Below are 25522 nucleotides of genomic sequence, written 5' to 3' on the forward strand. Positions count from 1 at the left end.
TGCCTAACCCTACCCTTAACTCCCAGGTGAACAGACATAACGGACTCCCAGACGCGTAGACTTGGCCATGACTGCTTCACCCCTGAAAGGGGGCTTTGCACTAAGTGCTTCTGACATTAATGTTCATGCTTAAGCAAACACATTACGGAGAGAGAAGAATGGCTCTGTCAGCCTGTCCGGGCTGTTTGGCCCCATGGGAGCTGCAGCTGCATCGGGTCTCATTTAAACGGGCACAGGGAGACCTAGTCCCTCAAACACACAGGGATCCTCGGATTTGCACACTTGAGCTTACACATCACACACCATCAGCATCAAACAGCTGACTTCAAGAAGTTCCTAAGGAGAAAAAGAAAACTCTTTGGGTTATTCATAAGCCTGAAATATTTGCATCTCTGGATTCTCTGCCATTCTTTCTCTTTCTTGTTTTCCTTTTTCTTTTACGTGAAAAATGTTCACATTTGTGAAAAGAGGCCTATTTGAAGGATCAAATGATCTCTAGAGAGAGCTATATTTGGGACTGTTTTAAAAAATCTTTTCCACTGTAGCTGGTTCCTTGGAGCGTCTATGTTCACATTAGCATTTCTGTCTGGGGCTATGAATTATGCTGTCAAAAGGAGTTGCAAACTGGGTTTGTTACCTGGATACCCACAAATATTCTGGTCTGTTTGCATGAATCTGAAAAACCTTCCTTGTCCTTAAGAAACCAGGCCATTCGGCATATTAGGAAGGGGACAGTGAATCTAAGCTTCCGTTTGTGCTCTGGGCCGTTAAGGGAACTGTGCCTGGATAAACAATGGTGGGAGGGGGCCCCAAGTCCATTCTTGACTGGGGAGGTTGTGTTCCATTCACAAGGAGGCAAACGGCTCTGTGGCTGGAGATGCAGGGTGAGCATGCCATCAGACATTCCTAAAGTCAAGCTTAAAAGACCAAGTCATGGCTCTTAAAAATCTCTTCCACGTGGTGCACACTATACCACAAAAGAGTCCAGCTGTTGAAACATAGACCAGAAGCAGGGAGCAAAGGAAACAAGGGCAAAGCAGGCACTGGAGGGATGGTAGAGTTCTGTGGCTAAAATCCTGCACCATCTGCACACTGGAAGTGCTCACCAGGAGACTGGCTGAGAGATGATGTGCTTCTCCCATCAGTTCAGACTCAAGCATTTGCACCTGACAACGTCCCACATATGTCATTCTCGCTCTTCTCATAGTCACTTCCCCCAACCACAGCACAACCTCTGAAAGCTGTCTGTGAGTGAGGGTGAGCATGTCGAGCTCAGGACTACTGGAGGCACCATGCCTGCTTCGAATTTGTGAAGAGGCTGCCTCTGGGCTTCCTGTCCACGGATGCTCTTCCCAAATGGGTGCTGTCAATTTCCATCACCTGACCCCTCCAGGCCAAGCCTGGGATTGGCTCACACAAAAGGGAGGGGAAGAAAGGCAGCCCACACTGACAGGGCCAGCTGCTTGAGCTCATCATTTTCCTTGTGCTGGGGCGGGGCAGATGTTCTGCTGCCATTGCCCCTGCTCACTCATTTCCTGTTACTCTCGTGGTAGCTTGATTTTAACCTACTTCAGGGCATCTCCACATATGCCCATGATCCATTTACAGCAAAATTATCTAGGGTGCATGTTTAAAATACAGGTTCAGAATCTCTTGGTGGGAGGCTCACAAATTTGTTCTTTTGGCAAGGACATCTGATGACTGTCATGCACATTCAAGTGTGAGAGCCACTCGATGTGTTTGGACACTGGGCCCACGTGTTTCTATTCTCTTTTATTCGGTGCTCAGGAAAATAGAATTGAGTTTGTCACTCATCAGTTTCTGTGCCACTGTTGTGATAAGGTGCCAAGAAATTTCAAAAATTATTAACAGTATTTTAAAAGGAAGAGTCAGGCCCCTTACCCCTCCTTTCTGGGGAAGAAAAAACAAGAAGAGTTTACAGGGGCAAAAGTCAGCTAGTCATAGTTTAACTAGTTCCTCCTGTAGTTCTCTGGAAGAAATGACTTCACTTGCTAGACTGAGCTAAGTAGATAGAACCTATTTGAAAATCCCTTCCTCTTCTCTTTTCTTAAAAATCTTCAGGAAACAATGTTTATGTACCTTAATTAAAAAGTCCTACACTAATCCTGTCTCACCCTCCCATCTCGGAGTCATGAGAGTGAGGTATATCTCTAGACAAAAGGATCACGAGCCCCCCCCCCCATAAAATCTATATTCTGTAACATTTTATATGTTTTCTATAATCATCATGTTGAAATTCTTTGTATGTACAAAACTTGTAAACTAAGCAAGCGGGGACTAGCTTTGGACTTCCTAATAAGCTAATCCCAACACTCTTAGCAAAAGTAACTTCATTTAGCTTCTCTCCTTATCTAAACTAAACATTTTCCACTACTGTGGTGACAGGGATAGGCTGTAAATCCTAGAAGGTCTGAGAATGTCTTTGTCAGGTATGTACAGTAAAACATTCATCACTATTGTGTTATCTTGTGGTCTTAGTGTGTAGGAATGTTTTTCCTTTTGATAGATCCTACAGATATACGTGTAACAAGACAGCAAAAATTCAATAAGCTTGTTAGTAAATGACTTTTGTACCATGCTCCCCCTCCCTTTCCCCAACCAGTATGTGATTATGTCTATAAAAGCGGCCTCAGAGTTATATTCTGGACTGCATGATTTGGGATTATGCCCCGTGCATGTCGCCGGCTTAATAATAAAGCTCCCACTAAAAGTTCTTCTATAACCTATCGTGGTGTCTCTATGTAACTTGCAGGATTACTTTACAACACTGTCATTATCCACGTACCCTCTTCACTGAGGTGTGGCTGATGTACAGAAATTGTACATTTTAAAGGGTGCAGTTTGATATGTTTTGATACTATCACCACAATCAAGATAACATTTCTCATTCCCATTCTTTTTCCGACATAAGTACTGACATGAACGTCAATGTTGTCCTTCCTATCCACCTCCATGTGCTAGGTATATATTCTTAAAAAATATACCATATGGTGCCATGTTGTATGTGTGTTCTTACCTTGCAAATATGGTTTGGGGCTATGAAGTCTGGTTCTTACCTATTTTATTCATCATTAGGCTTTGGTGACCCACCCATGCTGCTGTATGCAAATCCCCTTTGCTACTTTTGGCTAGCCTGTGGCCCATATTGTTTATGTTTATGGTTAACTAAACCATTGCTTTATTAATAAATAGTAGGTTGCCTCCAAGTCCTTGCACACACACACACACATACACACACTCACACATGTGTACTGTGATGAATGCCCTTTACGTGTATCCTTTTGATCTGCACATTAAAGTTGCACTGGTAACATACTCAGGGCTGAGACTGCATCTGTGACATCTATTGGCACTGACAGCTCTGTAGACTAGCTCCTCCAGTTCACACGCTACTAGCAGTGCATCTGTGTTATACTTCATATTATATAACTTTCTGTGACAAGATTTCTTCCTTTCTTTTTTTTCTGAAGTTAGAAATGGGGAGGCTGTCAGACAGACTCCCGCATGTGCCCGATCGGCATCCATCTGGCACGTTCACCAGGGGGCGATGCTCTGCCCATCTGGGGCGTCACTCTGTTGCAACCAGAGCCATTCTAGCGCCTGAGGCAGAGGCCACAGAGCCATCCTCAGCACCCAGGCCATCTTTGCTCCAATGGAGCCTTGGCTGCAAGAGGGGAAGAGAGAGACAGAGAGGAAGGAGAGGGGGAGGGGCGGAGAAGCAGATGGGCGCTTCTCCTGTGTGCCCTGGCCAGGAATCAAACCCGGGACTCCTGCACGCCAGGCCGACACTCTACCACTGAGCCAACCGGCCAGGGCTAAGATTTCTCATTGATGCTTTAACTTGCATTTCTCTGATTGCTGGTGATGTTGAGCATCTCTCCATATGCACATTGGTCATTCAGAGGTTTCCCTTCTGTGAATTTACCTATTCATATATCTTGCTGAATTTTTCCTGTTTTCCCTATCTTTTGCTTCTGGTTTTGCAGAATTTCCTAGATAGAGATCCTTTGGTTTGGGATGTTAATAGCATCTTCTTCCAGTCTACTACCTACCTGTTGACTTTGTAGTATTTTTTTGTTGGAATAAATCTTTAATTTTGTTTTATAGACAAATCCATCTGTTTTTCTCCTCCTTCTGCTTTTGGGGTTTTCTTTAAGTTATAGGTCTCCACTCAAAATTCACAGAGCTAGTCACCTATAATTTCTTCTTTTACTATAGAGTTTTATATTTAACATTTAGGCCTTTAATACATTGGAGATTTCTTTTAAAAGATCATTTGAGGTGGGATTGATGTAGCAAATTTCCCCAAACACTATTGACTCACTACTCTGTTGCTTCCCCCAGTGATTTGCGATCTTCCCTTCTTTCATATACCCAGTCCCATCTACAGCTCCATTTATTTCTGGTTCTCTATTCTGCTCCACTGGTCAACTCCCCCCCCCCTTTCTTTAAACATGGCTTTGTGATATACCTTAATACTTAGTAAGACAAATCTCCTTTTTGTTCACATAATTTTTTAGCTGTTTGTAGATATTTTTCTTCTATATACATTTTAAAATAAGTTTTCAAGGTCTCAAAAATTGGATGGGGACATTTTACTGGAATTACATTGGATCTGTGTTTTAAGATGTGGAGAAGTGATATTCTTAAAATATTAAATTGCCTCATCTGACCAGGCGGTGGCGCAGTGGATAGAGCATCAGCCTGGGAAGCAGAGGACCCAGGTTCAAAACTCCAAGGTCACCAGCTTGAGCATGGGATCATCGACATGACTCCATGGTTGCTGGCTTGGGCTCAAAGGTCACTGGCTAGAAGTCCAAGGTCGCTGGCTTGAGCCCAAGGTTGCTGGCTTGAGCAAGGGGTCTTGGCTTGGCTGGAGCCCGTCCCCCCGCCCCCCCCATCAAGACACATAAGAGAAAGCAATCAATGAACAACTAAGGTGCCACAATGAAGAATTGATGCTTCTCATCTCTCTCCCTTTCTGTCTGTCTGTCCCTCTCTCTGTCTCTGTCTTTCTTGCTAAATATATACATATTAAATTGTCCCATAAAATCGATGTATCAATCCATTTATTCAGGTCTTTGTTTATGTCCATTATTGGAATTAATATTTTCTGCCCAAAAAGTCTTGTACATTTATGTTATATTATTTTCTAGATAAACAAGAAATTAAAGGTCTCCATTCCCAATTCCTCCGACTCTTCCTGTTGCTGAGTATTGCTTGGACTTTTCCTCTACCCTGGTCTTGTTTTCCCTTTTGATTTTTACAGCCTCTTGATCTCTCTTTGTTTTCCTGGCTTCTGCCCTCACTCTTCTGCCTCTTCAGATTTACTTCTTCATCCCATTTCCTTGACCTGTAGCTACCTGGTCACCAGCTGTGACCACTTAGATAGTCTCTGTTCAGAGTGCTTTAGAGATGTTACCAAAAGAAGAATGTATCTGACTTGTAGTCCAGGATGGTAATGAGGCTATGCCTGAGAGCAGACTGTAACTTCTATGGGGGTAAAAACAGGACCATTATTCTGCTATCGCAGTTTTAGGTCATAAAATGCACGTCAAATTGAATTTGTTCTAAAGTGTATCAGTTAGGGGAAAAAAATTGGCTCCTAGAATATAACATTCAAATAGTAATACTAGCCTAAATAATTAAGGTATTTATGATCTCACATAACAAGGAGTCTAGAGGTAGTTCCAAGGTTGGTACTGAAGTTCTATGAGGTCATTTTGGCATTTCTTCAGGCCTTTCCCTTATGGTTGCAAGATAGTTGCCATGATTCCAAATGTAACATCCTCACCCTATCACATTTAAGAAGTGAGGGATAGGGTGTGAGGGGTGGATAGAAGAGGCCAAAGAGAGTTCTTCTTATATTTTTCTTTATATTTTTCTTTCTTTTCATCTAGTATAAAAATCTTTCCCAGAAGCCTCCTAGATGTCTCTTTCTAGCTCACTAGCCAGACATTGTGGTATAACGACTCTGATCCATTGCTGGCAAAAGAAAATGAAATTGTCATGACTGGTTTAGACCAATTCACAATTTAGTCCCTGGGCTGGGCATTTTCCCAACCAAACAAAATCAATGTTCTAATAGCAAAGAACACATGGAGAATGGTTGTTAGGTGGAAAAACTAACAAATATTCTTAATGTGGATGGGAAAATGTTTGAGGCAAGATCATCCATGTTCTTCAATTTTTGGGTCCTAGGATTAGAAGTTTCTTGTTTATTTATTTAGCAGTACTGATTTGTGGTAGGCAGTTAGCAGACATGAGCAGAGCTAGGATGATGGGCCAGGCACAGAAGGTCACCAAGGCAAAGACGATGGCCCAAGACCTCAGTTGTATTTCAGCTCCAGGTCCAGAAAAGCAGCAAAACCAGACAGGTAACTCCAAGGCTGACCTCAGGACCAGCTGCATTGGCTTATGACCCCCTCATTTGATGCCAACCAATCAGTGGAGACCACGACTCTGAAAGGACAAACCTGGAGAGCTAACGAATATTCTATGGATAACTTCTTAGGACCACCCCTAAAATATCTACCCTTAAAAGCCCGTAGGATGGAGAACCAATGCTCTCCCACCTGGCAGCATATCTGTGCCCCACCCCAGGCTTGTTACCTTTACCCTTTTCTCTCCTAAGCATCCGGGGCTCCCTCTTCTGCCTCCGTAACTTGTCTCTTAAAGCTCATTTCTTCCACCTTGGTGACTTTCTAAATAAAGTTTCTCTTATATTGTGAGTCTTGGTTCTGAATTTTTTCTGGGCAGAACTCAAGTACTGAGGTTGTTGAAACAAGGTCCAGTCTAACACCTGGTGCCATTTTCATTTCTCACCACTGGAACGGATCGAGTACTTGTTGGGCTAGGTGCTGCAAATACAACGATACAACGATAAACAAAACTGGATAGGACCCACACCACCACAAGGATTGCAGTGTTGTATGGGAGCAAACATGTAATGAGTGTTCCCACACACACAAAAATGACCAATTTAGTAAAGTGCTATGAAGGACTAGAACAGGAAGTGAGGGGAGTAAGTGATGAGGACACCGTTCTGAAGCAGTGATGATTCTTTCACATCCCAGCGAGGAGACGTAGAGATGCTAAGAAGGTTGGTGACCAGGCGGAAGACTGAAATCGACATGAATGGAGAGAGGGATCTATTGGACTAAAGGCAAGTGGCTAAGGGTCTGGAAACCAGTGGTGAGCACCAGCCCATTGAGCCCAAAACTGCCAGGTGGGACCAAGGATGAACCAGTGCCAACCAGTCCAGGGAACAGAGTTACCTAGCTACCAACTCCACAGCAGAAATCAGGAGAGATCCCGAGTGCCCTCTCTAGATGGGTTTAAGGACCCTGCCTCTCCTCTGCTGTCACACAGTTACTGAGCCATAGACTCACATTTCCAGATACAATCTTGGAGGAAAGAAGCAAAGGCCTGATATTTATTCCCAAGGAACTGAGATTTCTAAAGAAATATTCAAGCTATTAGATTAGTATAAAATAATTGGATTGGACAAAAATGAAGGTTTTTCCCCACATTCCTCAGCAGAAGGAGTTGGTGAGGAAAACTAGAGCAGGTAACTAAAAATTAAACACATTTTTATTGTAACTGAGTAGGTGTGAGTATATCAAAACAAGCTTATGAGAAGAGTACATTGCTGACTCCATTTTATAGACAAGGAAGTTGAGGCTCAAATGCGATAAGTAACTTATCCAAGGTCATGTTGTAAACAAGCGGTTGATCTCAAATTTGAGCCCAACATGACTTTTAACTCCATGCTTTTAACTATATACACGATGCCACTTTATAAGGCTGTAAATGCAATGTGCATAGATAAACTTTTAGGATTGTGTGCAGGAGGAAAACATTACTCCTAGAAATGGAGGACCGAAGGAAGACTCATAGAGACTGATTCCATTTCTCCATTGTGTGGTCCATCTTTCTCTTTTAACATACAATGGTAGTTGATTGACCATCCCTGTCAGTCAACTTCAACACCTGGATCCCCTGTTTCTACTGTCTTTTTTCCCCATGGTTTTTCAGTCATGTGATCCTGTCTTTTGGTATACCTAGTAAGTTTTAATTGAATGCCCGACATTGTGTACACCAAATTGTAGAGATTTCAGATGAAATCTTATTTCAGACAGAATATAACATCCTCTGCTGTCCAGAAAGAACAGTGGTTGATTATGTTATTTCATTTAGTAATCTGCTGAGTCAAGGTTTAACTATAGCCCTGGTAAATATTCTTCCACTGATTTTATCTCTGACTTGCCTTTTCAACAAAAACCCATTGTATTCTGCAAGCCTCTCCCTCAGTAGGCACTAAACTCTAACCTTAGTCTTACAAGAGTGCTGAAAAACTTCACTCTGCTTTTCAGAGACAGGGCTTCCACTTGCATTTTAAACCCCCTGCTCTGAACAGTCCCAGTACCAGGATCCGGCAAAGTTCTCAGGGGGAAGCAGGCTGAATGCTCCAGGCCCTCCCAAGTCTTTCACCAAAATGCTACTTTTGGCACTGGCCAGCTAGCTCAGTGGTAGAGCGTTGGCCTGGCGTGTGGAAGTCCTGGGTTCAACTCCCAGCTAGGGCACACAGGAGAAGCGTCCATTTGCTTCTCCACCCCTCCCCCTCTACTTTCTCTCTGTCTCTCTCTTCCCCTTCTGCAGCCTAGGCTCCATTGGACCAAAGTTGGCCTGGGCACTGAGGATGGCTCCATGGCCTCTGTCTCAGGCACTAGAATGGCTCTGGATGCAACAGAGCAATGCCTCAGATTGGCAGAGCATCGCCCCCTGGTGGGCATGCCAGGTGGATCCGGGTCTGGCGCATGCGGGAGTCTGTCTGGCTGCCTCCCTGCTTCTAACTTCGGAAAAATACAACAACAACAAAAATAACACGCTGCTTTCTCTTCCTCTGCACCTGCCCCTTGCCCCCTGCCAGCCTGACCCTGCGCCTCTTTGGTTCTCAGCCTCCTGCAAATGCCTTGAGTGTAAAAGTGGCTGTGGAAGCAGCTCTTTCTTCTCAAGTTTTCCCTCTCCAATGCCTCAGATCCCCCTGTTTTCCTTGCCTTGGTAGTTCTCAGCATCCTTCAAAAAGATAGCTTCTATGTTTGATTCGGCTTTTCTGATTTTTGTATTGGGAGTGCTGGTCTGCAGGCAGCAACTTTATTCACCCGGAAGAGGAAGTAATTGAGCTGGAAAGGGTAGATGGTTTGACTATGGGAAGTGACCTGCTCTAAAGAGCATCTCTCATCTTCCTGTCACCAAACCCATTGGTCTGTCCCTATCCTCAGCCTCGTTGATCTTTCTTTATTATATGGCCCCTCCTCAGAGACTCTCTACTCTGCGTCTTTTATTCATTCCATTACTCCCATGGTTCCTCCTTCACACGTTTCTCTGTTGGTGTGACACAAGGTTCAGGGCCCATCACTCTTCTTTCTCTGTACCTTCTTCCTTGTAAATCCACTCCCTGGGCTTCAGCAGCCACCTCTGTGTGAGGAACCCCTGGGTCTATGCTGGGAGCCCCACTCTGCCTCTGGAAGCCCAATCTTACTTTTATAGCCACTCACTTAATGCCCACCTGAATAAGAGTGACCAATGATGGTGGGAGGGGAAGGGAGAAAGCAATTTGCAATCTCTCCTTAAAGAGGAAGAGGAGACAAAATAATCCCCAAAGTAGGGGTAATATGTATGTGGGAAAGCAGAACTACTGATGCTATGAATGCGAGAGCGGTTTAGATGAGGAACTGATCTGTAGAGTGCAACTTCTGTGTCTTAAATAGATACCTTATTTTTTTAAAAAAAGCACTTTTAGATTCACAGCAAAACTGTACAGAGACTTCCCATACACCTCCTGCCCCCACACAGGCATAGCTTCTTCTATTATCAACGTCTCCTGCCAAAGTGGCATATTTGCTATAATTGATAAACCTACACTGACATATTAGTCACCTAAATTCCATAGTTTATATTCGAGTTCACTCTTGGTGTACATTCCATGGGTTTGGACAAACGAATATCACCATGTATCTCTCATTATAGTATTATACAATGTGTTTACACTGCCCTAAAAGTCCTCCGTGCTCCTCCCAGTCATTCCTTGCCCACCCCTGAATCTCCCATACCTTTGGCAACCACTGATCTTTACACTGCCTCCATACCTTTGCCTTTGTAGAATGCCATAGAGTTGGAATCTTATAGTATGCAGTGTTTTTCAAATTGGCTTCTTTCACTTAGTAATAGGCATTTAAGATTCCACCATGTCTTTTCACGGCTGATAGCTTATTTCTTTTTAGTTCCAAATAACATTTCATTGTCTTAATGTACCATAGTTTATTTATCCATTCACTCACTAAAGGCCATCTTGGTGGCTTCGAAGTTTTACCATCCTCTAATGACAATTAGGAATAAAGCTGCTGTAAACATCTCTCTACAGGGTGTGTTTTTTTGGGTTTTTTTTTTTTTTGTATTTTTCTGAAGTTGGAAACAGGGAGGCAGTCCGACAGAGTCCCGCATGCGCCCGACCATGATCCACCCGGCACACCCACCGGGGGGGCGATGCTCTGCCCATCTGGGCCGTCACTCTGTTGCAACCAGAGCCATTTTAGCACCTGAGGCAGAGGCTACAAAGCCATCCTCAGTGCCTGGGCCAACTTTGCTCCAATGGAGCCTTGGCTGCGGGAAGGTAAGGGAGAGACAGAGAGGAAGGAGAGGGAAAGGGGTGGAGAAGCAGATGAGCGCTTCTCCTGTGTGCCCTGGCAGGGAATTGTACAGGTTTTTGCATTTCCCTGATGACATAAGATGTGAAGCATCTTTCCATATACTTATTTGCTATCTTCCTTGGTGAGGTGTCTGTTAAGAACTTTCGCTCATTTAAAAAATCAAACTATTTTCTTATTGTTGAGTTTAGGAGTTGTTTGTATATTTTGGATAGCATTCTTTTATCAGATATGTCTTTGGGAAATACTTTCTCCTGTCTATGACTTGTCTTTTCCTTTTCTTGACATTGTCTTCTCAGAGCAGAAGTTTTTAATTTTAGTAAAGTCTAGCTTGTTAATTATTTCATTCACAGATCATGCCTTTGTTGTTGCACTTAAAAAGTCATTGTCATACCGAAGGTCACCTGGGTTTTCTTTTATATTATTTTATAGAATTTTTATTTTTGCGCCTTACATTTATCTCTATAATGCATTTTGAGTTAATTGTTGTAAAGGGTATAAAATCTGTGTCTAGCCGCCTCCTCCCCCTCCTCTTCCTCCTCCTCCTCCTCTTCCTCCTCCTCCTCCTCCTTCTTTTACTTCTTTTTTTTCTTCTTCTTCTTCTTCTCTTTTTGCATGTATTATCCTGTTGTTCTAGCACCTATTTATTGAAAAAACTTTTTATTTCCCCTCCATTGTATTACTTTTGCTTCTTTGTCAAAGAGCAGTTAAATAATTTATGTGGGTCTTTTTCCGGGCTTTCTATTCTGTTCTGCTGATCTATTTGTCCATTCTTTCATCTGTGCCACACTGTTTTGATCACTGTAGCTTTATATATAGTAAGTTTTGAAGCTGAGTAGTATCGGTCCTTCAATTTGTCCTTTTCCTTCAATATTGTGTTGGCTATTTTTGGTCTTTAGCTCCTTTGTGTAAATTTTAAAATCAGTCTGTTGGTAGCCACAGCTTATCTTGCTGGGATTTTGGGATAGGGATTATAGTAAATCTATAGATCAAGTGGGAAGACCTGACATCTTGACAATATTGAGTCTTCCTGTGTATCAACATGCAATCTCTCTCCATTTATTTCATTCACCAGAGTTTAGTAATTTTCTCTACATAGACCATATACATATTTTATTAGATTTATAACTAAAAATTTGGAGGGAGGGTGTTCATGTAAGTAGTATTATGTTTTTAATTTTAAATCTATTCATCCATTGCTGGTATATAGGAAAGCAATTGACTTTTGTATATTAAACTTGTATCCTGCAGCCTTGTAATAATCACTGGTTAGTTGCAACAATTTACTTTTGCCAATTCTTTCATTTTTTCTGTATACATGATCATGTTATCTGTGAATAAAACTGTTTTATTTATTTCTTCCTAATATGTATACCTTTTATTTCCTTTTCATGTATTACCAAATTAGCTAGGACTTCTAGTATGGTGTTAAAAAGGAGTGATGACAGCAAACATCCTTGCCTGTTTCCTGATCTTAGTTGGAAAGTTTTTTGTTTCTCAACCATTAAGTGTGTTGTTAGTTGTAGATACTCTTTTTCAAGTTGAGGAAGTTCCAGTCTATTCCTGGTTGTTGTTGTTGTTGTTGTTGTGTGTGTGTGTGTGTGTGTGTGTGATGCCAGAGTACATCATTTTAAAGCAAAGAAGAGAGAGGGAATAAAAGAAAAAAAATTATAAAAATGTGATTTTCCAGTGATTGTAAGAAACCAATATGAAATCAATTTAAGATTTATAAAGATTTTAAGGACAGTTGTTACAAGGGGAAATATTTTATTATAATTTATAATATGAAGAATACCTTGGAAATATAGATATTATAAATACTATTTCAAATCAGTAGAGAAAATAAATATTATTTAATATATGGTGTTGGAATAAATGTTTAGCTATCTGGAAAAAAATAAAATTGTATCCAACCCTAAAACTTCAAATAAGGATAAATTTCAGCTAGATCAAAGATTTTAGCCTGACCTGTGGTGGCACAGTGGATAAAGTGTTGACCTGGAAATGCTGAGGTCACCTGTTCAAAACCCTGGGCTTGCCTGGTCAAGGCACATATGGGAGTTGATGCTTCCAGCTCCTCCTCCCTTCTCTCTCTCTCTGTCTCTCTCTCCTCTTTCTTCCTCTCTGTCTCTTCTCTCTCCTCTCTAAAAATGAATAAATAAAATTAAAAATTAAAAAAAAAGATTTTAAAAGTTCAAAATAAATCATAAATATGTAAAAAAGGAAGCTATTGGATATATATATATATTTTACAATCTAATGACTGGGGAAGTCTGGGAGAAAACACAGAAGCTGTGAAATAAAAAGATTTCTAAAATGTCAATAATAAAGTTAAATAGCAAACAACAAACTGGAGAAAATATGTGCAACTAAAATCACAGATATATCACTATATAAAAGCCTTTACAAATCAATAAGAAAAAGGTCAATAACATGCCAGCCAAAAAAAGACTAAGGGTATGAACAGTTTACAGGAAGTTTACAAATCACCCTTTATTATATGAAGATTCTCAATCTCACTTATAAAAAGACAACCACAAATTCAAACTATACTGAGACATCATTACTCACATTAACAAAGATTAAAATAAAAGTTGGCAACACACTATATTAGCAAAGGTGTGAGGAGACAGGCATTTCTACATTGCCAAGAGGACTTTAAATTGGTACAATCTCTAAGAGAAGAAATCCAGCAATTTCTGTGAAAATTACAAATGCTCATGTTCTTGTACCCAGTATTTCCCCTTCTGGGACTTCATTCTTGATATAAATTTGCTAATGTGTAAATAGTACATTAATTGCAGCATTGCATGTGATGGAAAACTTTGGACAATAAATATATAGAGATACAACTTATTGATACAGTGGAGTATATGGAAAAGCCATTGTAAAAGCAACCATGGCACTCTCTTTGTACAAATGCAGAACCTTCCCAAAGTTTATTGTCAAGTAAAAATGTTGAGATGCAGAAAAACAGTGTATGTAGTAGTGTGTGTAGTATGTCAGCCTTCTTGTAAAAATCTCCACAAAAAAATATACGGGTATACTTACATATTTGCATATGTCTAAAATAACTCTAGGAGGTTAAACAAGAAACTAAGACTTACTTTTTCCCTAGGACAGGGAACTGGGTAGCTGGGGGCCATGCATGAAAGAGAATTTTTCTCTATATTTGGTATCTTTTGAATTTTAAGCCACATGACTGTATTTCCTATTAAAAATAAATTGCAAAATATCTTTAGGACAGTTAAACCTATTTTAAAACTTCAGTGAAGTTAGAAGGCTGTTTGCCAAGGAATGGATTTCCATGAGGTGGGAGGGTGAGAGACCCTACATGGCCTTTAAAGGAGAGTTTTTTCAATAAGGAAAAGAACACAGACATATGCACGGTTCGTCTCAGATTATCAGAGTTTCCTCCCAGGCATTGGCTGTAAAAAGCTGTTCTCCTTTGTTGAGCTCACAAAGATGCATCCACTTCCTGTCTCTCAGCTGCCTGCACTTGCTGGTGTCTGACCTAAATGACCTTTATAGTCAACCAGGGTGACAGTCACATTACTGAGAAATGTCTGAAATCTTTGAAAGTTCAATGCTGGGTGGTAAGCTGCTTCCACTGAATGCGTGCGTGTGCTTGTGTGTGCACTATTAGTGCATCTGTGATGTTTCTTTTTTTAAAAAAAAAAATAGAGTGTACTGGGGTGACATTGGTTATATAGGTTTCAAGTGCAAAATTCTATGATACATCCTCTTTATGCATTGTGTGCCCACCACCCAGAGTCAAATCTTCTTCTGTCACCATATATTTGACCTTTTTACCTTTTACTAGCCCCCACCCACCCTCTTCTAATGCTGAATTTTCTAAGGACTCAGTCTGTTAAAAACAAGTGCGCCTGTACATTAAATTCCTCTCTCTAGCTGGTGCTCCGGAAACCTCTCACTTCCCTCAAAATTGTTAGATTCTGGATTCCTAGAATAAAGAATCATCCTTTTGTTAAATCTCCTTTTGCTATCCTTTTTTTTTCTGTTACAGAGACAGAGAGAGACAGAGAGAGGGACTGATAGGAACAGACAGACAGGAAGGGAGAGAGATGAGAAGCATCAACTCTTCATTGTGGCACCTTAGCTGTTCATTGATTGCTTTCTCATATGTGCCTTGACCGGAGGGCTACAGCAGACTGAGTGACCCCTTGCTCAATCTAGTGACCTTGGACTCAAGCTGGTGAGCTTTACTCAAACTAGATGAGCCTGTGCTTAAGCCTGCAACCTCGGGGTTTCGAACCTGGGTCCTCCACATCCCAGTTCAATGCTCTATCCACTGTGCCACCGCCTGGTCAGGCTCCCTTTGCCATCCTTGATAGACCCTCACTGTAACCATCTTTATCCAGCATGGCTTTAGGGGACTCTACCTTGAGTCCAGTCTCACCTTTCCATTAACTAATTTTAGTTCTAGTCTTGCTTCTTTTTTTTTTTTTTTTTTTGTATTTTTCTGAAGTTGGAAATGGGGAGGCAGTCAGACAGACTCCCACATGCGCCCGACCGGGATCCACCCGGCATGCCCACCAGGGGGCGATGCTCTGCCTATCTGGGGCGTTGCTCCATTGCAACCAGAGCCATTCTAGCACCTGAGGCAGAGGCCATAGAGCCATCCTCAGCACCCGGGCCAACTTTGCTCCAATGGAGCTTGGCTGCGAGAGGAGAAGAGAGAGACAGAGAGGAAGGAGAGGGGGAGGGAAAGAGAAGCAGATGGGCGCTTCTCCTGTGTGCCCTGGCCAGGAATCGAACCCGGGACTTCTGCACGCCAGGCTAATGCTCCACCACTGAGCCAACCGGCCAGGGCCTAGTCTTGCTTCTTGTCTCAGCTCTGCATTGCTATCTATATTAATTACAAGAAAGTTGATTAGTATTTCTAGAACTTACATAGGAAATTAAGATATTGGAATTTTAAGTCTTTAGGCCTTTCCACATCTGAAGCACTATGACTGAGGGGGAAAATTCATTCCTTTACCAGAGCTCCAATGTTAGTTAATAGTCCTTGTTCCTTCTATTAAAAGTAGCATCCATTATTCTAAAATCTTGAAAAGTCTATGGAATAAGCTTTCAATCTAGATATTTAAGATACTGGTTAGTTCTAAAAGACAAATATACATAGAAAAGCTGAAGTAGCTGTAAGAATTTAGAGTAGGATAAAGAAGGCATTTCTAATCAATACAGAGAATATGCACTGTTCCGTCCAAATGTTAATGAGACAAGTCATTAACAAGTTAGGAAAAAAATTTAGATCCCTACCTCCCACCACACATCAAATCAAATAAATTCCAGATGGTTTAAAAGTATAAAGACAAACCACAAAAGAAAGAAAAAAAACATAGGTAAAAAATTATATAATTTTGAAATGAGGAATATTCTTCTAAGCATGATCCAAAAGTAAAAAATAAGAAAGTTATTGGTATATTGGCTACTTAAAAGTAAATTTCATGTCTAAACTACATACTCAAAATTATGAAAAACTGAAAAAAGAACTCACAACATTTATAATGGTAAGGGTTAATATTTTTAAATTATAAAAAACTCTTAAAGGTCAATGAAAACATAAAAAGACTATTAGAAAATACAGTGGAAACATGGTTAGGCATGCTACACCAAAAAGGAGAAATGCAATTGGATAATAAACATGAAAAATATTTTACCTCGCTAGTAATAAATGAAGTGCAATTAAAATAAAAAGGAAAATACTTTTTAACTTAAGAAACTGGAAAAATTTGAAAAGAATGATAATAACTGGTGTCAATGAGGGTGTGAGATAATAGGTACTTTCATACACTTTAAAGGGAATATAAATTGGTCCAAACTTTCTGGAGGGCAATTGGGCGATTTGATGTACCATTTTTAAATGTGTGTACTGACATTTAAATGTTCACATCTAAGATTTTATCTGAAGATATTAATGGGCTAAATGCACAGAAATGCCTGTACAAGAATGTTCTTTAGTGTATCATTTATAAAAACAAAAGATGGGCAAACCTGTACAATAAAGTAAAAAGATGGACAGAGATGTCCTCAGCATATTAAACAAAACAAAAGATTATGTAATGGAATGTATAGCATAATTATTCATATATATATTTTTCTTTATGTTTACATTAAAATAAAATCTGCAACATCAAATGCTAATCGCTATCATATCTGGATATTTTGAATAATAGGTAATATCTGCTTCCTTGTTTATGCTTATCTGTATTTTCTTTGCTTTTTTTTTTTTTTACACATAGAAGTTCTTAGTTATTCTCTCATGAAAAATATACATGATCACCATCGATAAAGTCACTGAATAACCTTTACTTCTATTCACCAGCACCAACATTGGCCTTTGCAGTCCCCCTGACTTTCTTAGTTCTCTTCTTGCGTTCCTTTCTCTGTTTTCTTGAGGTCTTCTCCTCATACAGGCCATGTCTTGCAAGTTTACGTTTGGGTTCATTTTTCTTGGCACAATCCAAGGAATCATAAATCACGCCAGAGCCGGTTGTCTTACTGCCACCAAAAAGGTTTCCAAATCCAAATACAAAGATGACAACTGGTGTAAATGTATACATTTTGGCTAGTTTTTCCTGAATTCCTGCTTTGGTACTATTGTCTTCCCAGAATAAAGGAAGTCTGTGACCATTTATTTCTGCTGACGTAGTTTGTTGGTCATGAATTTCCTGGTCCGGGTAGTTACTGTGTCCATTAATGATGGTGGCTGATCCTGAAGCAGCCAGGGTGGAAAAGCTCTGTAGTTTTTGATTATTCAAAAATAACGAGCGTTTAGTATTTTTATTATTTGGAGAAACAATAAAACCATGACCTTCCTACCCAAACTCACATGTGATCCTTAGAGATAAAAAGAGAACAACTGTAGATGGGTGATGCAGAAATTTCCATGACATGGCTTTTCTTACCGTAGCAAAGTGCACACAGGAGTAATGTCCAAGACTAAACAACTATGTGTCTGTCAGATGTTTCAGCAAGATTTGCTTCCTCTACTGCTGATGAGAAGCTAAATTTTCCAGTGAACTTCCCACAAACTTGCCACCTCACCAGGTGGGTTCCAGTAATAATATTTGGAATGAGATGTGTCATGGAAATGGCCTCGAGTTTCCATTTTCCATAAAGAGAAGACGTCTAGGGCAGGAGCAACATAATAGTCGTGCCTTTTGTCTGTATCTCACTCACTCTCTTTACCCACCCCATTTCACCATTTCTTCTTTGACCTTTCCCTCTCTCTCCTTTCTTCTCTTTCTCTTCTCTCCCTACCACCCCTTTCTTCCCCTTAAGTCATTTTCTCACCAGACATTTCTGGAGTGTTTTCCAGGTGCCACGCACAGAGCCCAGCACTGAAAGCAGCTTCAGTCATCAGGGGGAGTGAGAACGAGTGCTGTCTCCAGCTCCCTGCCGGTGACGGCAACGTCAAGGCAAAACGTCAGGCTAGGATGTTGTCATTTACTGCACTGAATAGTGCGATACCTAGATTGATACTGTGATTGTATTTTTAAATATTCAATTTCAAACATCAGTGAAGCAATATCTGCAGTCCTTTTCAAAAGCACTCATTTATAAGCCTGTTTCAAAACATTAAGCAAATGCGTAAGTTATTAAAGATATAAACGTTAAATGTTCAGTACTAAGTTATGACAAATTAGCAGGCAAATTAATATGACATTGTAAGTAAGCACTCATAGAATAAATATTTAATTTAATTTAGAAAAATAGATCATTGAAATATCACAGTAATATTATTTGATGTTTAAAAACATAGTGCTTTGGTGGTGTTATTGTTGAATGTCAAGTGTATTTTTATGCAAGTTTTTAACTGTTGAAAATACTCTGGGTGAGTAGTGAAAATCTATACTAGTGGGTGAGTAGTGAAAATCTATTACAGGTTAACTATTTCTTTCTGATTCATTGACCTTCAGATTATAAGATTTCTCACTTTAGAAATGAGGAGTTCAGCCCTGGCTGGTGGCTCAGTGGTAGAGCGTCGGCCTGGTGTGCAGAAGTCCCAGGTTCGATTCCTGGCCAGGGCACACAGGAGAAGCGCCCATCTGCTTCTCCACCCTTCCCCCTCTCCTTTCTCTCTGTCTCTCTCTTCCCCTCCCGCAGCCAAGGCTCCATTGGAGCAAAGATGGCCCGGGCGCTGGGGATGGCTCCATTGCCTCTGCCTCAAGCGCTAGAGTGGCTCTGGTCGCAACAGAGCGACTCCCCGGATGGGCAGAGCATCGCCCCCTGGTGGGCGTGCCGAGTGGATCCCGGTCGGGCGCATGCAGGATTCTGTCTCCCCGTTTCCAGCTTTGGAAAAAAAAAAAGAAATGAGGAGTTCTGGGGCTTGCAAGTTTTTTGATGTATGTTTATGCACACATGTGTGTTTATGTATGTGTACATATTTGTGGTATGTGTATCCATGTGTGGGAGGCATGTGTGTTGTGTAGGGTATGTGTGTATTGTGTGTGTATGTGTATAGTGTGTGGTGAGTGTGTATGTATGTATAAAGTGTATGTGGGGCCTATGTGCATGCATGCGGTGCATGTGGTGAGTAAATGTGTACAACTATGTATGGTCTCTGTTCCTGGATAAACTGTGGAGTGTGTGGTGTCTGCGGTGTGAAGCAGGAAGACTGGCCAGGTTCTGTAACTCTGCAGTTTGACTCTGAATATAGACCTTTCTCTACTTAATCTCGGCTGACTGTCATCAGAAGCCCGTGTTCGGTGATTTGTGTATACGCGCAGGGCAAAGTAACACAGCCCAATACTAATTTGTGAGGCTGAAGGCCTGATAAAGAGTGCCAACCTCCAAGTCACCCTGCAGCTGCCAGGTGAGGGGAGGGCTATACACCTGACTTTCTAAAAAGAAACTTTGAAGAGGCTCTGGGAGCCCCAAGGGAGGTCAGAGAACCAGGATGACCCCCAAGGGTATCCAGGCCAGTGTTTGTCAACCTGCGGATTTCACATTTTTTTTTTTCATGGGGGAGTAATTCTCCCTTTTTTTTTAAATTTTTTTTTAATTCATTTTAGAGAGGAGAGGGAGAGGGAGAGGGAAAGAGAGAGAGAGAGAGAGAGAGAGAGAGAGAGAAGAGAGAGACAGGAGGGAGGAGCTGGAAGCATCAACTCCCATATGTGCCTTGACCAGGCAAGCCCAGGGTTTTGAACCAGCAACCTCAGCATTTCCAGGTCGATGCTTTATCCACTGCACCATCACAGGTCAGGTGGATTTCACATTTTAGTGGGTAGTAAAATCAGTTTAGTGGACTGCAAAAAGCTTTGTGAAAAAGCAGAATAGAAAAGTGTACATTGCACCAGGAAGGAAAGTACTGATTTTTGGAGTTTTTATTTCAATTTTGTGTGTGCATGAGCATGTGCGTGCACGCACACATGCACGGCGATATGATGTAAGATGAGTTTGTTATCATTAGCTGTGGTCACTGTACATTTTTATTTTATAATGAGAAAACAGAGGGTATCTGAGGAAAGCGACCTGACTTCTAAGGTCACAGCTAATTAGCGACGGGAACAGAATCTTTCCATTACATTACATGTGCTAAAGAGGCAACAGTGAGTCATGAGAAAGGGCCAGAATAAGGACTTCTCCCTTCCTTTAGTGGAAAATAGCACTGTTATTCTTTTTAAAAATATATTGTTGCTCCTCAAAAATTTCAAACTTCCTGCAGTTTCTAAACGAGAGACTTGAACAGGTTTGCTAATGTTCAAGGTTCCCTTCAACTGTGAAAATTCTAGAGTTCCATGATCTTAAGGAGGCACAAGAGCGTGAGAATATGTAGGTGACTCAGTGTTGGTCTGTGGGCAAACCCATTTGTATCTAGAAGCAACGAACGTGGTCTCAAGTGTCCCCTCTATCCCTGCGGGACCCAGGGTAAGTCACTGGACACCTTCCCCACTGTTCAAATTCTCTGTTTCACAGCGACTTTGTGGGAGTCCAATGGGAGCTCTGTGAGGTGCTCGGGAAATCACAGGAGCAAAGCCCAAGTTGCCATTGGTGATCTTCTGTAGTATCTGGTCTGGTCTTGGCATCCTGTCTTGGAGCTGGTCTGCAGGGTGAGATACGAACACCTGAGCCCAACGTGGGCACCCTTCATGTACCTACACAAGGTGAGTTAATGTGCCTCTTATCCCAGTGAGAATTCCACATGTAATCAAGTATTACATATTTAAAGGTTTTTTCAGGCATGAACATACAATGATAGGTTCTCCTACGAACATTACCCCCCCACCACACACACACACACACACACACACACACACACATGAGACTGGATGAAACTCTGTGTCTTGACTTTGTCAGTCACTTTGCCTGCTCACATAATGACCTTGACAGCTGGAACTACCCTGCCCACCTCTCCAGTCCATATTTTGACCATTCCTCTTCACTTGCAGATTCCAGCCACTTTGGCCGTCTCTTTAAACACTCCACACTACATCTTTGCCTTTGCACGTGCTGTTCCCTTAGACTGAAAAGCTCTTCTCTCCTCTGTTTTCCTCTAAATATACCTGCTCAGCCTTCTGATCTCAGCTCTGAGTTTTCAGAGACCAAATTAGGAAGCCTGTGGCAGACTCTCAAAGCACCATGAACCTTGCCTTTGAGTGGTTTGGGTTGTAATTTTACATATATTTGTGAAATTGTTTCATTCACTGTTTATCTCTTTAACTTATAAGCCCCATGAGGGCAGGGAGGTCTCCTATCTTTACCTTCCACTGTGTTCCCAACACCAAGGACTGTGTGCAGCATGTAAGTTAGTGCTTACAAATGTTATGCTGAAGAAATGAACGGATCTGTGGGTGTATAGACCACACTCAGAAAGCAAATATTCCATGTCTACTTCTACACGAGTGCCATGTACATAGTTACATAATAAGTGTTGGCTGAATAAGGCAGCTCTTGAGGAACTTGTTTTAACATTGAAAATACGACCAAAGACAATTATTCTGGGGTAAGTCTGCCTAGTCCTCAACCTCTTCATTGCAGAAAGAGTCTGTATGCTCAATAGGCATATTTGGCATTGTTCCGAATAAACATTTTAGATGCTACTGTCCCTTTCTGGTGCCTTTTGCCCCCTCAGTAGCTGAGGGAAGTGGGAATGAGAAGCCCTTTATTGGCTATGTCCTTTCATTTCTCATTCACTTCATTTAGGGCAGATTCAAAACCTGTTGGCAGTGGTCCGATCGGTACTGCCCTGTTGCCTGGTTTCATTGTGCATCAGGAAAAAGTATTTGGGTGCCTGCCTATGAAAGATTTAACGAGGAACATTTGTGTAGCATTTTGCAAAGCACCACTGCTTATGCTACATGACTTAAACTTCAAAATACTATTATGAGAAGATAACAGTTTCCACATTTTATACACAATGAAACTTAAAAATGTTAAGTTGTGCCTCACTGGTTTTGGCACATTGGATAGAGCATTGAGTTGGGACACTGAAGACCCAGATTTGAAACCCCAGGGTTGCCAGCTTGAGCACAAGCTCATCTGGCTTGAACACAGGCTCACCAGCTTGAATGTGGGATCATAGACAGGATTCCATGGTTGCTAAATTGAGCCCAAAGGTTGCTGGCTTAAAGCCCAAGGTTACTGGTTTGAGCCCAAGGTCACTGGCTCAAGTCCCCCACCCCAACAAGGCACATATGAGAAGCAATCAATGAACAATTAAAGTGCCACAACTACATTTTGATGCTTCTCATCTCTCTCCCTTCCCCCCTCTCTCTCTCTTCCTCTCTCTCTCTCTCTCTCTCTCTCTCTCTCTCTCTCTGTCACACACTCACATACATACACACACACACACACACACACACAGTTAAGTTGCTTATCCAAGGTAACAGAGCAAGCATTTTGGAGAGCAGGACTCAAACCCAGGTCTTTAAATTTCATTGTTTTAAGTGAATATATAATACCTGTCTTGTACCCATGTATCATAGGTTTCAGAATACTTCATAATTGTACCTTGTATTTTAGAACATTTCTTATTTTTCTAAATAGACCACATTAATTCACATGATACAATAATTTTCTGAATTAGGTGGGGCAAGCATTTATCCCATTTTTACAGATTAGTAATACTGAATGATCTGGGTAGGGCCCAGTATAATCACAGTTGTCCTTATAAGAGGGAGGTAGGAGAGTCAGAGCAAGAGAACAAGATGTGATGATGGAAGCAGGGGTCATAATCAGAGAGAGAAAGAGAGATTTGAAAATGTTATGCTTCCAGCTTTGAAGCTAGAGGAAGGGGCCACAAGCCAGGAAATGCAGGCGGCCTCCAGAAGATAAATACTTCCAGAAACACAGCCCTGCCAATACCTTGTTTTTAGGACTTCTGACCTCCAGAACTATAATAATTTTGTGTTGTTTTAAGCTACTAACTCGTGGTAATTTGTTACAGCACCAGTAGAAAATTAAGACATTCTTGTCAAAAATGATTGACTTCCGCAGATAAGGAGGTCAGACTATATCTGGCGTATTCCAGATCCCGGGTCTGGAGGGAAGAGTTGCTGCAGGTGAGAGACAGGCCTTGGGGTGTGAAGAGAGGGGACTATGCTGCAAACCTCTGTCTCAGAGGGAGATGTGAAGCCTGGCGGTCCTCTCTAAAATCGTCCAACGCTTCCAGGATGTGGAGAATAAAACCCAAACTCCGTGACTCAGCCTATCTCTCTGACCTCTCCTGAACCCATCCCACCCTCGCTCACCCACTGCCGAGGCACGTACCTTCTTCCTGTGCTTAGAAGCCTTGGCACTTTCTGCTTACTCTGCCTCAAATAACCTCACCCCAGAATTTCAGAAGGTGCCTTTTCATCACCTCTGCAGAGAGAATGTATCCAACTACCTCTCTAACGCGGCCCCTCCAGCCGTTCTCCACTTATCAGCTCCTTTGATTTTCTTTATAACACCCTGAGACTTTATTGCTCACTCATATCATCTGGTCCCCTCACTAAAATGTCCACTTCAGGAGACAGGTCTCCATCCCAGGTGCCTGAGTCTATTAGCTGCTCAATAAGTATTTGTTGCCTGAGTGAACAGATCAGATGCAGCCTTAAAGCAAGAAGCCCGGCCTTCTGCACGCCTCCCCTCCAGCCAGCCCTCCAGGAGTTTCTGCTTGGACGGGACACTGCTTTCCTCTCCAGGGTTCCTTTAGACACAGGTGTTGGTTCTTACTGAGAAAGAGAAGAGCAGCCCCCAAGAGCTAGAACCTAGCCTGGCACTCACAGCTGGTTTCTCCTGTTCAATATAAATATTTCCATAGAACACAAACATCAGACAGAGCTGCTCTGTGACCATAATGGGGGAAAAAGCAAACAAACTAAAAAAAGTTACTCCATAATCATGCCTGAACCCAGAGGAAAATAAGGACATTGTCCAAACCACAAAAATGACCAAAGATGCCCCTTTCCTGTCTAATATGAGTGACTGCTGTTTCTTTACTAATTATAGCTCTACCTCATCTCATTCCTTCTTTCCTTGTAGGTTAAGAATGATTAAGATATCTAATCGTGGAATTACCCCTGCTTCCTGATAACCAACAACACCAAGCAAAGTACCCCTTCTTTGAGCTCTCCCCAAACTCACCTAACCCAAGCCTAAATGCTCTAAATTCTCGTTCATATCCTCCTACTCAGATGCCCATGGCTCCCCATGGTGTGTGAGAGAAAGAAAGAAACATCAATTTGTTATGCATTCATTGGGTGAGTTTTGTGTGTGCCCTGACCAGGGATCAAACCCGCACCTTGGCATATAGAGACAATGCTCTAAGCATCCTAGTTCCCCGGCCAGGGCCAGGCGTTTTTTTTCCTGACCACTTTCTCCCCGCCCCTAGTCCACAAGGGTGAGTGCCTGGCACCCCCCAGGTTCTCAGTGCTCTAGGAAAAGGCCAACAAGGAGCTGATACTCTGTAGGACTCTAGAATGAGACCTGCTTCTCAGACCATCGCCCCAGCCCACCCCCAGGCCAGTATCAGTGACTGCAGCTGCCAGGAAAGTGTCAGAGGAAGCCATTTCCAGGGATCCTAGGATCTTATTGACTATTCTGACCGGCCTAACTTGTTAGTTCCTAACACTGACCTTCATGGCTTCCTTTCAAAAGCATTCATTCTGGAATCATTTTCTTTCTAGAACCGGAAGTCATCCAGCCTATCTGACTATTCCAGGGCCCAGCTCAGTTCAGTTAGGGGTGAGAGTTCACCTCTGATGTCCTCATCAACTACATCTTGTAAACAGCTGATGACACTTTACAGCACAGTTTCAGAGATACATCCAAGCATTGTTTCAAAAAAAGTGGAGAGATGGGATAAACTGGATACTCTACTGCCTTAAACAGAACCAGGTTAATATAAATGCAAGGTATGAGAAATGTCCAAAATACGGTATTAAGTAAAAAAAAAAAAAAAAAAAGCGAAGATTGCTAAATAGTATGTACACTATGAGCTCATTTTAAACATATATATTGATATATAATATACATTTTAAACATATATATAATATGTTTTTAGTTTTTTGTGGATAGAAAAAGAGCTGAGGGGGTATTTATCAGTCTGCTATATAGCAGTTATGAGAGGACTTTCACTTCCAATTTTTTATAGTCATTCATTTCTGCAATCAGTAAAAAAAAATTTTTAAGGGGAGTTGGGATAGCAATTCTTACTTTTGTCCCATTTAATTATCTTTTAGTGCTTCCCACAAAAATATACAATTTTGCTTCACCATTGAAAGAATTATTAATTAAATGAGGTCTTACGTATCTCTTTAAATTTTTTTCTGACATTTCTA

The 25522-nt window shown here is 41.5% G+C and overlaps 1 protein-coding gene and 1 pseudogene across 1 annotated transcript in view; both read right to left on the reverse strand.

The window, feature by feature from the left end:
- Positions 1-226: 226 nt before the first annotated feature.
- The window catches only part of PRKCH (protein kinase C eta), a 286597-nt gene continuing 261301 nt past the window's right edge, over positions 227-25522 (reverse strand). The window contains exon 13 of the mRNA XM_066276900.1: positions 227-336. Within this exon, the coding sequence (XP_066132997.1) occupies positions 289-336 (48 nt within the window). The 3' untranslated portion in view covers positions 227-288. The remainder of the gene's footprint in view (positions 337-25522) is intronic.
- On the reverse strand, positions 17069-17448 carry LOC136335096 (small ribosomal subunit protein eS24 pseudogene; annotated as a pseudogene).

Source organism: Saccopteryx bilineata, chromosome 4 (assembly GCF_036850765.1).
Source record: "Saccopteryx bilineata isolate mSacBil1 chromosome 4, mSacBil1_pri_phased_curated, whole genome shotgun sequence".
NCBI classification, from domain to species: Eukaryota; Metazoa; Chordata; class Mammalia; order Chiroptera; family Emballonuridae; genus Saccopteryx; species Saccopteryx bilineata.